The sequence below is a fragment of the Bombus huntii genome, chromosome 8, assembly GCF_024542735.1.
Source record: "Bombus huntii isolate Logan2020A chromosome 8, iyBomHunt1.1, whole genome shotgun sequence".
Classification (NCBI taxonomy): Eukaryota; Metazoa; Arthropoda; class Insecta; order Hymenoptera; family Apidae; genus Bombus; species Bombus huntii.
The window spans coordinates 12,141,408-12,156,300 of NC_066245.1; the positions used below are offsets into that span (position 1 = coordinate 12,141,408).

General features: G+C 34.7%; 2 protein-coding genes across 8 annotated transcripts in view; one reads left to right on the plus strand and one right to left on the minus strand.

Moving 5' to 3' along the window:
* Positions 1 to 479: 479 nt before the first annotated feature.
* LOC126868979 (caseinolytic peptidase B protein homolog) lies at positions 480 to 3,673 on the plus strand. Its single transcript, XM_050625020.1, has 10 exons — positions 480 to 1,135; positions 1,219 to 1,271; positions 1,331 to 1,520; positions 1,621 to 1,871; positions 1,951 to 2,041; positions 2,127 to 2,334; positions 2,429 to 2,561; positions 2,642 to 2,854; positions 2,936 to 3,233; positions 3,309 to 3,673. The coding sequence occupies exons 1-10, from the start codon at positions 784 to 786 to the stop codon at positions 3,449 to 3,451; spliced, it is 1,932 nt and encodes a 643-aa protein (XP_050480977.1). The 5' UTR covers positions 480 to 783; the 3' UTR covers positions 3,452 to 3,673.
* Positions 3,674 to 5,551: 1,878 nt separating this feature from the next.
* LOC126868980 (synaptotagmin-6) overlaps positions 5,552 to 14,893 on the minus strand; it is a 94,016-nt gene continuing 84,674 nt past the window's right edge. For 6 of the 7 annotated variants that reach the window (XM_050625022.1, XM_050625023.1, XM_050625021.1 and 3 more), the window contains 7 exons: positions 14,479 to 14,722; positions 13,339 to 13,575; positions 12,903 to 12,998; positions 11,261 to 11,534; positions 10,400 to 10,633; positions 9,905 to 10,069; positions 5,552 to 6,661 (listed from right to left, as the gene is read on the minus strand). In XM_050625022.1, coding sequence (XP_050480979.1) covers positions 6,476 to 6,661; positions 9,905 to 10,069; positions 10,400 to 10,633; positions 11,261 to 11,534; positions 12,903 to 12,998; positions 13,339 to 13,575; positions 14,479 to 14,722 — 1,436 coding nt within the window. In that variant the 3' untranslated portion in view covers positions 5,552 to 6,475. The remainder of the gene's footprint in view (positions 6,662 to 9,904; positions 10,070 to 10,399; positions 10,634 to 11,260; positions 11,535 to 12,902; positions 12,999 to 13,338; positions 13,576 to 14,478; positions 14,723 to 14,893) is intronic. The other variant, XM_050625028.1, reaches the window with a different exon arrangement.

Genomic DNA, 14,893 nt, shown 5'->3' on the forward strand with positions numbered 1-14,893 from the left:
ATGCTATTACATTTTCTTTCTCCCCGCGTATCGTTTCTCGCAGATTTTGAATTTATATATAGCAAATTTTGCGCACGAGTATGATTGGTTTGCACGACGGTATGCCTGTTGTGAAACAAATTTTGAATTACTGTAATTGAATATATTAAACAACGTCATTTTACAAATTTTTACACCGTTACAATTTTTTGATTATAGTAAAGTTATACGTGGAATTAATGGGTGATATTTCGGGTGATATGTATATATCACATATATGATATATATATATATATATATATATATATATATATATATATATATATATATATATATATATCACACATATATTACAATTATTACTATTACATAGAATTCTAATTGTAAACATTATATGTATATGTTATATTTTATATGTAATAATAAAAATTTTATATGTATGTGCAAACTGTGTGTTATGTTCTAATAAAATTACTTATGCCGACTATATTTACGTATATAATCAAGAGAAAAAGTTGCTTCCTTAAGTATGTATATATTATATTATACGTCAGTCCAATTTCATAAAATGTTGCATGATATGTCGCGCTTGTGTACAAGAGCGTGATTTAAAGCAGTCTTGAAATAAAGCGGTCAAAAACGTAAATATAGTGCGATTTGTATTACTGCATTATTATATGAATTATTGGCAGTTATTCAATGAATTCATATATCGATATACTAGTAATAAATAGTAGATATAATCGTGTAATATAAAAATCATACGGTCCAAACGCATAAGTACATGATATCCACATCTGTAAAATGTCGCGTCTGTTTAATTTACGATTTTGTTCAATTATAAAAAGGAATAAAAATTCAACGACTCTGATGAATAAAGGAAATTTATGGACAGCAAATGAAATAAAAAGTGTATTCCATCAAAATGGTAAAGGTTATGCCCAGCTCTATTGGAAACTTCAGGAACACATGTATCCATTATATAAATTTTTGGATATACTTAAATCGAAGGAAATTCGTCCTTTATTAAGAAGAATGAAAGTCTTACGAAATAAATATGACATTAATGATGAAAAAAAAAATTTCAGAAACATAGGATTTATACTGGGTGGTATTGGTATAACCATAGCTCTTTGCGAAGCCAAAAATCACAGAGGTATATATTATTAAAGAAGATATGTCTTTGTATATGTAATTACATGGAATAAACATCCATTTACTATCAATATTTTTTACTAGATAAACAGTTTTTTCTGGCTGCAAAATATGGCAATATTCGAGAGTTAACGAATGTGAGTATAAACAGATATTTCATCATAGTATCAATTGCTAAGAAACTGTTGGTTTGTAGATTATAAAAGAAGGTATTGATGTAAATATGCGCCATCCATTAGGTTGGACAGCATTGCATCTTGCTGCTATTAATGCAAAACCAGAGGTTGTGAAACTTTTATTGAAACACGGAGCAGATGCTAATCTTCAAGATGAATTCATTAACGTTTATGGAACTGCTATAGAAAAAGGATTACATACTTTGGATGGTACAAGATTGAAACAAATTACAATAATTAAATAAAAATGGCATAGTTGTATGTATTATTCATATCTTACAAGATATTGCATAAATTTCCAAATTTCCAGTGCTCATGATAAGGGAGGAAGAATTTTGCGATCATTTGAATAGTAGGGCCACTTTCAAAGGTTTTACAGCATTACATTATGCTGTTTTAGCAGACTCTAAGCCTTGCGTACAAGCATTATTAGAAGCAGGAGCCGATCCAACAATGAAAAATGAATCAGGACATAGAGCAGTAGAATATGCTAAAGATGGAGAACTCAAAGAAATGCTTATAAAACGTGCGATAAAATATGATGAAATAACGAAGGAAAAAGTACATATGATTAAAATCAAGCTTTGATTTTTATGTAGTGCTATTTTTGATCCATTTTTTTGCTTGATATTGTAAACAGGAATTAGAAGAACGTCGTAGATTTCCACTAGAGCAACGTTTGAGACAGTATATCGTTGGACAAACTGGAGCAATATCTATCGTTGCATCTAGTAAGATTTATTTTATACGCTTAATAATTTATATATAAACATAAGGCGTGTATAATACTTTTTGTAATACTCTGTGTAATTGCAGCTATTAGAAGGAAAGAGAATGGATGGATAGATGAAAAACACCCCTTGGTATTTCTTTTCTTAGGTTCATCAGGAATTGGAAAAACCGAATTGGCTAAGCAATTAGCTGCATATATACATAAAAATAAACAGGAAGGATTTATTCGATTGGATATGTCAGAGTATCAAGAGAAACATGAAGTTGCTAAACTGATTGGTGCGCCACCAGGGTGAATTTTATTCCTATTTATCACGCTATATATATATTTCAGATATTATAAACATAACCTACCAGTTATTCTTCTTTTTTATTGTATCGATTAGATATGTCGGCCATGATGACGGTGGACAATTAACAAAACTTTTAAGGAAATGTCCAAATGCTGTTGTATTATTTGACGAGGTTGATAAAGCACACCCCGATGTACTTACTGTTTTGTTACAATTGTTCGATGAAGTATGATTACTTCTGTGTGTTTTATCGAATATATGACATTAAAATATTAGATCAAAATGAAAATCTAGATATTTGTTTAGGGAAGACTCACTGACGGTAAAGGTAAAACAATCGAATGCAAAAATGCAATTTTTATAATGACATCAAATTTGGCAAGCGAAGTAATCGCTGATCACGCGGTACACCTTAGAGAAGAAGCTCAACGTGTAATGGAGCAAAAACTGGATAAGAATGTTGACACAGAGGAAGATCCAGAACACATTGAAATATCTCGTAAATTTAAAGACGAAGTAGTATGTATTGATTTCTTTAAGATATTTTTTTAACGTTTTTAGAACGAATTTAAAAAAAAAAAAAAAATGTCCTCTTTACAGGTGAGGCCGATATTGAAGTCACACTTTGGTAGAGACGAGTTTTTGGGTAGAATAAATGAAATCGTATACTTTTTACCATTTTCTCAATCTGAACTTATATCGTTAGTTGTAAAAGAATTGGAAACTTGGGCAGATCGTGCGAAGAAAAGGCATAAAATAGAATTGAAATGGAATAGAGAAGTTCTGTCACTTTTAGCCGAAGGATACGACACTCATTACGGAGCACGCTCTATTAAGTACGAAATTGAAAGACGCGTTGTTAACCAATTAGCTGCTGCTCATGAACGAGGCCAATTAGGTATGTAAATTATTACTAATATTTAAAAACAACTTTTTCAAATTTTAATGAAATATTGTTTCTGTGTTTTTATAGAAAAGGGATGTTGCGTATTACTTAAAGTCAAATGGTATAAAAATGGTGCGAATATAGCGTTATCAATACGACGCAAAGGTGCAAAAGATTTTGTCGATCTTTCTACAGAGAATTTGACAACAAATGTAAATTCGACATTTTAATAGCATAAAAGATTATTGCAGGTGTACAATTTCAACAACTGTAGAAAATGTATTATAGCTTGATCTCATAGTGCGTATAAATAAAAAAATTTGGGATGTTTTGTATTATTTATTGTAGAGATGAAACAATGTTTGTAATAATAATATATGTTTAATGATGCGCGATAATTTTGAGATCCATAACGAAACAAAATGTAAATAAAAATGATAAAATCCATCATATCCGTACAAATTTTTACAATTTCTTTCTATTACACCCTACACTTCGTTTTTAATATATAGATGAAATGAAATATACGTTTCTGATGGATATTAGTAGTTCTTTATTTTAAATCGAATCACGAGGATACATTACAAGAAAATATCGATTACACTTCACATTTAGGACACATTGCACATTCTTTACGACGTTAGTAAGACTAGAGACATTTTCGAAACGCGCAGAAAATCAGTTGTGGAAACTGTTTCTCTGCCTTGCTTATCGATCGCCCCGCAATACCATAAACCTTATTTCTTTCATCAATTATTATTTGTACAACGATCATAATCCAAGTAGTATCATCGAGTAGTTCTAACCACTGGGAATCGCGATAGATGCGAGCATTTTTATTTGGTTTAAATATTATCGTGCAAGGCAAATTCAGGTCCGACAAGGGGGTGTCTATCTATGTATTGTATTGAAAAGTAGCAAGAAATAATCGACGCGTGAGATCGTTCTTGAAATAGGCGCATGAAAGTTAATGGTAGAAATACGATAAAAATGTAGCGTTTACGGAGATTCCGTTTCATCATTTATGATGAATGCGGAAACACGAAATTCATGTAGTCGTTACATGCCGTCACAGCTATTACAAGTATATTCGGAATGTTAGACGCGCGTATTGTATTAGACACCCAAAATGATTGTTTTATTATACGGTATACGTACAAGAACATTTTTATATGTATATAATATATACATATAAGATATATAAATATATAATATATATATATATATATCTTAAATGTGTATATAAATAAAATATGAATATATGTGTACATATATGTCTTTTTTTTTTTTTTTTTTTTAATATAAATACCATGTATGTGGAATATAATAGAAATACTGTTAAGTATAAGTTAAGCGTACGATTCGGACCACGCTTATAATTAGCTAAGCGTTTCTTCCCAACAAACCTTTTTTTCATTTTCACCAACTGTTACGTGTTACGTAATCATATACCATTACATGTATATATATATATATATATGTTTATATAACATATATTTATATTTACTTACAACATACTTAACGAATTTTAATTTTTTCTTTTCACCAGGTAACGTTTGTCACATTATTAGTATTCTCGCAGCCAACGAATCAAAAACATTTTAATCGCTGTAATACACGTATGTACGAGCCTAAAATATTTATAAGTACGGCAGGTTCCTTAGTCGAACTCTCTTAAATTAACAATAAGTAGATATAAGCTCTGAAATTTTCAAAATTATCGGTATATATGATATGATAAACTTTGGTCGGAAATGTTCACATTTTCATTTGGTTTTCTTTATTTGTTTGTCCTTCCTCGTTATCTTTCGTATAAATCAGACTTCGTTATTAAATACATAGAACTTGACTTCTTGTTTCTGTATTTATCTATTTCTCTTGAACTCTTTAGCGGTGTTGTATGCCTAGCAAAAGTGTGAGAAAGGAACGTAATAAATCGAGAAATATATATTCTATTATTCAGTAGTATTTCAGAAGATCCGTATTTAAGACTTGTGTCTGAACGAACGTTACACGATAATAGTACACGCGACAATTTTTTGCATTTTCTGTTGCTGCTTATGTACTCGTAAATAATTACGACATTAACAACGATAACGCGATTATACTATATTTATCGGAGGAGAATCGTTTTCATTAGGCTTTCGGTTCGTTTGTAATTATTCAATGGCGCATCCACGCACGCCTTGTACTTCTCTGAGGTCAGTTTTGTTGCATAGTACAAACTTAGGCCTAGGAAGTACATATGTATGTATACTATTATAGTCTGAAATCACCGGAGTGGTTTCAGACTATAATAAAAATCACATTAGGACTAGAAAAACATATCATTTACCAAATTATTCATCCTTTTCTCTCCTGTCTTTTAGTTCTTTTTTTTTTTCTTTTTGTTCATTTTTACCTTTTATCCTATCACCATCTTATTTACTTATAGTTGAAATCACCCTTCGAACGTCTTATCTTGAAATTACCTCGAGCAAATAATTTCATTACTGTACTGTGTAACGGAAAGTACGGTGATGTGTTTCTTATCATTTGAAGCACGATTATCTACTATCACTCATATTCGTTACCACGAATAGAATAATTATCTTGCTGATTGTGTAAGGTACATTTAGCCGCCAGTAGAAACAAATTATACAAATACCAAATACAAATACGTAGTGTGTATATACGAAACGATTGTCTCCTCCATACGCAAATTTTTCTCCTTCTTCCTTCCTTCAAAATATTCTCCCATCCACTTGCTGTGACACGATTCCCTGTTTATGAATAAACGAACTGTTTATCTCACAATACGTACCATTTCCTCTAGGTTAGACGATTCAATCTCGAAGGTCATAGTAAACCTACGGAAAATCTGGTACAGTGAAATATCGTATTAATAGATTCTCGAGGATTGAGGGACATCGATCCTTGCGATTCGCTGAAACGGACAATAACGATGTATTTTTTTCGCGGTTTTCTTATTCGTTAGTGGTCTCGAGTACATCCATAAAAGCGGTTTCACATATATAACACTGCTACTGTCGTTTACATATACCATTTACCGATTATTTATCCTATGCTTTTTGATTGTACTCTTCCCTTCGCAATCCGGCAAGGAAGCGAAACAAAAAGGAATAAAGAAGAAATTGTGTCCACGTTCCCATAAAATGGCCACGTTTTGTTTTTTTTTTAGAAAACGGTACGCGACGAACGTAACATCGATCGATTCTTTTGCTTTTCTACTCCTTTCTCTTCTTCTGTTTCTTTTAGTGTAACGTGTGCCACATGTCGATGGTTTTCCTCGGTGATTGAGTCATATGAAGCCAGTGCTCTCTTCCTTGACTTCCGCTTCCTTCCACTCCCCGAATCACTCCTGTGGCTGGACCAACGATACAGGAACCGACGATCACGTTCCCTCCGATAAACTCGTTGCTCGAGTCCATCACACATACCTTGCGAAACAATTAGTTCAATTATTTTATCAATTTGAATCTTTCCCATTTTTTCTTTTCTTTTTTTTTTTTTTTTACATACGATGAAAATGTTTTTCAGGAATATACTCCGGGTATCAAAATCGATGGATGTAGCAATTAGATCTATCGATATCTCGTCACTGGGTTCAATCCGTTTCCAATAATGATGTTTCGTTTGATGAACGATGAATCGCTATTTGTTCGTAATATAGAGACTTGCATGTTAGAGTCGCAAAGACTACTTTTGCAAATTTATTTCCTCCATTTAACTTTCTTCCTATACATCCTATACATCCTATACATCCTATACATCCTATACATCCTATACATCCTATACTTCCTATACCATTACATTTCGTTTTACTTGAGAAAATATTTACAGATTTGTGACAAGTGTTTGAAAATGTACTCTCGGTTCCATCGTAAAAGTTTCAGTGAACAACAAATTTTCTTTCATCTATGAATAGCCTTCTAAAGATCTATAAATCTTTACTATCGTTGTACGATATATATCTGATCATGCATATTCCACGAGCTTCAAAATTTTAGAGCAAAACGTGATCACGCGAAAGAAAAGATAGCGTGTCTATAAGACTATTCTGAAGTTTCCAATCGGCTGGAATTGCCTATTTTGCAACGTTGGATCGGTCGCTTGACTCGAGAATCATCGTTGAGGACTTTTACAAAAAACCACGGAAGTTCATCGATATTCAGTCTAGACTCGTCGTACGACTACGAAGGTCGCCTCTTTCTTGTTTGCTCTTTTTTTCTTCGAGGCCTTTTTCCGGACGCGACAGAACGCTCGTCGATAATCGCGACCGACATTTCGCCAACTCGCTATGTAAACACGCGATTTCACAAAGCAAATAAATTCTCTATTCAACTAGTACAGGTTTCCACAAGGATAGTATAAGCAGGAACTTCTGTTTTTCGTTATTACTAGCGTAGCGTTTAGCGTAGACGAGAGACGCGATATCGCTGCGGTTTTGTAAATCACACATTTGACCGTTCAATTTACCATTGTTAATCCTGTCTAAGTACAATAGTAGGTCTAGTCTACGTTCTCTACTTATTTTTTTTCTCTCTGTATAGTTTTAAGAGACGACTGGTCGGTTCTACGGATGCTTCCTGATTGTCTTTCTTTCTCTTTTTCTTCTTTTGCATGAAAAAACTATTTAACCGTAGCGCTACGTTTGCTCAACGTGGTTGTTATACGTACGTATACGTTTGTTAACAGATCATCTTTTGACAAAATCATCATCTTGCAGAAAGTACTATTATGATTATAGAACGACATATAAAAAAAATAAGAGATCCCTAAATAAAGCAATCGTTATTCGGTATTTGAAAGATTGGTGAGATCAATTCGAGTGGCAAGTTAATTCGTTTCTCATAATTGTTAGACTAATGAAATTTCTTTATTTATCATTATCGGCTTGTGTATACGTTTCAATACGATCTTGTAGTTTTGCAGGATCTAAGATACAAATTTGTCACTGCTGCAAAATTTCACTAACGACTCACGTTCAAAGTCTATATCCGCCGAGTAACAAATAAAAGCGTATCGATGAAAATTGTTCACGACCGAAGTTGCGAGAATTGATCGGAATTCAACTCTACGGGGATCTGGTGTTTTCTAAATTGTTGCTAGGTTTTGTAGGCGACCCTATGATGTAAATCAATAACTTGTAATCGACGGAACTCGTTTATAGTTGGCAAGGTTGCGTGATCCCGAGAACAATACTGCAGAGTTTTACGTTTCGTGGAAATGGCTGCGGAGGTATTGCTTTTGAAATATTCGATGCAAAGCAGATGGTGTCTATCGCATGTAAAATAACTTGACTGTATTTTACAAAAGTACGCACATACATAGAAATAAGGAACTTTGTATTTAACGAAAATATATTTTACGTATATCTTATGAAAAAGTCGTACTCGGAGCTAATTATTCGTGAAACGAAATTTCTGAATATCATTTTAATTTTTATATCCTTTGAATATCATTTAATTTTAATGGAATTCGATACTTTTAGTTAACTATATCGATATCTATAGCGATAGCCTTATTAAGGTCAAAAAAGGATGGTCATTTTTTATTCTTCTATACTTAATTTAAGATAGATTCGTCGATATTAAACGAAACAGATGTTATTGGAAAATTGTTCGAAATGCACAGGACAAATAATGTCAAAATAGAAATAGATGATACATACATGTGACTATATTGTAACTTTGTTCCTTTCTTTTTTTTTTTTGTTTTTTTTTTTTTTTGTTTTTTTTATCACACTCGAATTACAGAAAAATCGAACGTATACACGTACTATGCCAATACGTACGTCGATTATCGAACAATTTTAATATCTCGAGCTACTAAACAAAGTTGCAAAGTGTGTTGAATTTTTTCGTTAATACGATTTTTATTTTAATTTTCGCACGATCTTTGACGAGAAGGAAAAAAAACGGCGAGCTACGTTTCGCAACATAAAAATTGAAAATTAAATTTTTCCCATGCTGCTGAAAATGTGATTTTTCTCTCTTGTTACAGAACCGTATAATATAGTTGGAACGCTCAGCCTCGTGGAATTTTGTTACGCATATCAATACACGAACCGTTGATTTAAATAATATTTTCAATGGGACAACCCACCGACATCTGACAGTGGTCCAGAAGATAAATCTTTTTCGAATTAATTAATATCTTTTTAATATATTTAATATATCTTTTATTCACCATGTGTAATAATAGATTATTCTATGCGAAATTGCAAGTATGTGAAAACTTTAATGGAAGATCGATATAATCGTATTATTTTCCAACAATAAGGTAAGATAATCGAGGAGACGATTCATAAAATCTGTACTTATTAAATGTATAGGATTTTGTTTCGAACAAATCTCCAAGGTTTTGTGAAAGAAAACAAGAAAATTTCAGTCGTATTTCCCTTTTAGTTCACCAAAATTTGCTCCGATTTTTGGCTTAATGGAGTAGCTTTTTATAAAATGTCACAGATACAACGAAATTTACGAAAGGCGACGGACATTATATCTTTGAATCAGTTTGATTTAAATTATTCCTCCGATATGAAATCGATATGATCTTCGTGTAAAACACTTTGAAATTGCTTCTCACCAGGACAATGGTTTTATTTACTCGACGATACGAGAGCCTGCATTACGGTGGAACTAGAAAAGCTTGATTAAACACGTTGCACGTATATCTACCTCGATGGCTGACGATGCAAGATAGTTGGCAGGAACATTAAAGGACATTGCCTCGTTCCAAACGGGACTGGTGGTCGCTTTTCTTACAGCAGTTTTCTTCTTCTTCACCCTCTTCTCTCCGCAAAGGAGATTTACTTTCACGAAGGAATCTAAGGTTTCTTTGTCCTGCGTAACACAATCAGGCGCGTCACGTGGAATATGAAAATGCTCAAATTGTCGATATCTTTCGTGACGCAAACGAACGACAGCAAGAAGAGACGTCAATTTCAGACATCGATTAAAAACGGAATCAGCAATCAAACGAAACGAAACGAAACGAAACGAAACGAAACGAAACGAAACGAAACGAAAATGATTAACGTTTTAATAGTCGCACGAACCAAAGTTAAGTGACAAAAGTTGATGGGAAAATTAGAGAACGAAAAGTAGAACTAAAATATTACTAAAATATGTAAATAAAGTAACAAGGAAATTTGGTAAATTCGATCGAGTTACCTGTGGTGGAAACAGATTTCGCGCCTTCAAAATCTGTACTGTTAATCGTTCGGCACTGGGCAGATAAGAGAGCGACAGTAGAACTTCTTGAATTTGTTCGGGTGGCTTCCGTTCACGTTCAATGTCTCCCCAAACTTCTTCGGTCGAGGTAGGAGAATCTAATCGTAAAATATTTAGCGGCACTTTGACAGAACCTACTATGTCATTCCTGGAGAAACGATCGTAATCGAGCACCTATCAGACAGAAAAAGTTTGACTCGATTAAATCACCGATTTTCTGGTGCGCGTAACGTGAAAAATGTAATTTATAACTCGTATCGTAATAAATGTTAACGAAACATTAGCCTTCGTTGATCGAAGGTTCTGCTAATATTTCTGCTATATTAGGGTCGATGACCCATATTACGAAAAATCTTTTCATATGCCGAAAGGAAAATTAAGAAAAAATTAAATGTCAAAAAATATAGTGTTTAAATAGAACTGTGTTTGCGCCAAAGAGAAACGAATAATACCAGTACAATTTAATCGAAAATAAAGGTTTTTAAACAAAGTAAGAACCATCCGAATTTGATACGTCTGTTTCTCCATTTACATAAATCTATTGATTTCAATTTCGTAGAAACCCGATGTTTTTGCTATATCGAGATAATTTATTGCATTACGAATGTTATCAAACCAATGAAACAAACGTAACAGATTCCACTTTTTCCAACGAAATAACACACAAACGAAGATAATTGTCGCATTGTTGTTTGATTTTGATATATCGAATAAAAGTAAAAGTAAAATGGAAAAAAAGTACTTGCGATATTTATCGATGATAGAACTTAATAGCTAACACGGTAATAATGTGTCAATTGCCTGTAAAACTAGGGTCCTGTCTTGAAGTTCGTCGTTGCTGACGGGGAACTTGAATTGTTGGTCGAAGAACGGATTCGCCTCGTTACGGTATATCTGTGTCTGTCGTTTTCTCGAATCCACTTCAGGGCTGAGCGTCAGCTTCACGTAAGGATCGTTGAATCCTCCTTGATCACTTCCAGCCAGGTCGTGAGCCTCGATCAGGTGTACATGCAGGTCCGATCGATCGAAGTCGTATTTGAATCGCAAATGCAGCCGGCCTAAACTCTTTCCATTTCTAAAATGACAGCCAGCACGAAGACGCGCGTTATTTCCACTTCTATTCGTTTCTTATCGAACGTATCTGTATCGAGTGATCTGAATTCGAATGACACGTGTTCTCGTGGAAATGTATCGTGGATGTATGTCAAGTTGACTCGAGTTGGAGAACCAATATTAACAAGCATAAAACCGAAGATGATATTATACACGACGATCGTTGTTTTCCTTAAGTTACGCAATATATAATTGAACGAACTTTGGCGCTCTAAAGAGCCTCGTTTAAATTAGCGAATTCCGGTGCTTGAATTGAAACGAGGCAGAGTTCGAACGAGAGTAATAAGAGAGTTTGAGAGCATATATTTTTCTTGAAGTAAATAACAAATTCCGGCAGACCAAACGTTCTTAGATCGCTTGATCTCGAGTAAGCCAATTAATCTGAACAAGGTCCGATAGGGGCAAAGTGATTTCAAATTGTTCCAGCTCGTACCGATCGATGTCGTACAAATTATGTAAAATTCCATACGTTGGATTTAATCGGAACAACGTATCACAATCAAATGGAACATAAAATTCTAAATATTTGTTTCTATTTCGAATCAAGCTCGAAATACTTATCAATCAGTTATTTTCACTCGGCGTCGAATAGGTTGCATCGTATTTAACGATAAACACGGATCTACGTGCGCACATTGCTTAGTCGTATACGTGGTACACGTTCCAATTAGCAGACGCGGTAATACGAAGAAGCATTAACGCGTTCTTTGCCTATTGACCAGGGGATTGATCATCCGCGTGTCTCGCGTTCAAGTCAAATAAAACAGCTGACTTTCGTATCAGATTGCAGTATATCCGGTAACTCAATCCTTTTAGGTGCTTTGCATGTTCCGGGCAGAAATAGATGGACATGTAGGTCGTGCGTATATGCAAATATAATATGCGTATCTGTAAAGTGGGCTAAAGTTGCGTTGTGTTCCGATCGTATGAAAATATTAAACGTCCACGATAAATGATGGCGCGTAATAATAGAAGCATAACGTTTCAATGGTATCGAGTGATTTAACGGGAATACGATCGTGATCCGATTATACTCCATGTTTTCTTCAACTGGTTTCTGGAACAACTGTAGAGACGTGAATTGGCGTGTTACGAGCACGCACAGGATGTTAATATCGTTTTAAAGTTGCGACCTTTAGATTTTTATACGTATACATATATACTGTGAATTCTATTGATTTAATCATCGAATAAAATTAATTTAATATCGATAGACTTTGTTGGTTGAACGTTTAATAAATTTTATTCGTGTTAACCGTGCTCTCTTATGTAGAAATAAAGAAGGAAAGCGAATATTTACGCGTTGGATGATAAAATCTTTTACACGTACCCTCGAGCCTTAAGATAAATAGGTCCATCTCTTCGTTGGTAAAGATCAGGTTGTATGGAACCGAGTGGTGACGCTGGGGGAGGTGGTCCACCTTCGCTGTTGCATAAAAGGAGTACATATTACGTTTCAAGATTATAGATCAAAGGTAATCCTTATAACGGAGATTTCTTTTTCGGATAAAAAGATTATATAGGTGGGAAATGATTGCGAGGAGCAAAATAAAAATCAATAATTTATTCAGCCATGCACGATCAAACTGTGATCTTGGATCTGTGTGTCAATGGAACTTAACGTCCATGTAATTCTTCATTCGTTATCTACTACAAATTGACTTTAATCGATTACGTTCAAGATTACATCGCATAGATTTTAAATGACAAATAACGATCATCGTCTGATCACGGAATGATCGGGGAATGATCGGGGAATACCTCACCTTGCAGAAATGCGTGATGGTGGAATAAGAAGAGGTGAAAGACTTCGACCAGCTGATCTGGAAGCTACGTGGGCAACGCTTATCGAGGAACCACCACACGAGGAGCTCACACCTGTTGCCAGAGACGACAAAGAGCTCTGAGATGGTGACGCATTGTTGCTCAGAAGACTTCCCGAACAACTGGCTGGACTCCCACAGCGTGCATCTAACGATGCTGCACGTCCAGGTGATGGTGATCTGTGCGTTTCGCAATCGAGTGCAAGGTGCGTGTCAATTCTTCTTCGTTATATAATCAATTACGAATAATATAGACGAAGATGACGGGTGCAGTGAATGGCCAATGGACGACTAATAAAAAATCGATGTTTAACGACATGTACTTTGAAACAGTGGCACCGATAACGATAACGATAACGATAACGATAACGATAACGATAACGATAACGATAACGATAACGAGCAATAATACAAAGATCGATCCCTTGTGGTAAATTAAAGACTTATTTTTATTAATTTTATCGTGGCAACTCAATTTATAAATATACCCCTGTTTAATATTTTACGATATGATAAAATTTAATCAAGTCCGATATTACTGTACTATACGGTTAATTAAGAAGTTCTTGAACGCCGTCAATATATTTCTTGAAAAATCTGTCTCGCTTAATCGAGAGTAGCCGAAAAAGCTAGCTGGCCAAACTTTTCTCGAGGATCGCTTTGTCAGATTAAGAGTTCATTAAACATTCGTTATGCCTCGACCCGTCATGCCTCGGCTATGCCCGAGTAATTAACAAGATTTCATGGATTCAACGAAAACTCGGACATTCGTCCAGTGTCGTTTAATAATTCTAATGGAAACGTTTAATTTCGATGCATTATATAACGCAGAACGTCTACCGCTTATAATTATTCGTCTGCCAAGAAAGAAACAAATAACGCGAAACGAATCTTTCATGTAGAATATAACCATATGCAGGAAAGATTTCGTCGTGCAACTTTGTTCAATCATTTCACGTCAAAATCGCTTTACATTTTATAAATAGTCTCTCGTATGCAGAGTACCGGGCTTGATCGAGATTGGCAGAAAAAAGCTCTTTTGTGTTGTCAAGTTATTCGATTATATCTTTAATTAAATCATACCTGGAACTCCTGCTGGGTGGATAAGAAGAAGCAGCGTGCAAAGGGTCCCGATGATGGTGGTACCGTCCATCAGGGCCAAATGGTCGAATCTGGGTCGAAGTTCCAGTGCGATGGATGGACGGTCCAGGCGCACCTTCCAACGAGCTCTGCGAGCTCACCGACGAATTTCTCGTGAACAATCGTCCCATGCTTCCGGATCCGCCACCGCCGCCAGGATAGCTTCGACTTTGATGCGGCAAGCTCCCTGTTTCAGATGGTAATTAGATGTAATGTCGTTTACAGGCAATATTGACGAAGCTGGTAACGAAGCGACGATCAATGAGTCCCCGTCTACTCTATTATTACGTTCCACTTAACCTTTCGAAGACTCTCTAACACCATTGATCAGAAATTTCAGTATTCTCGCAGTGATACT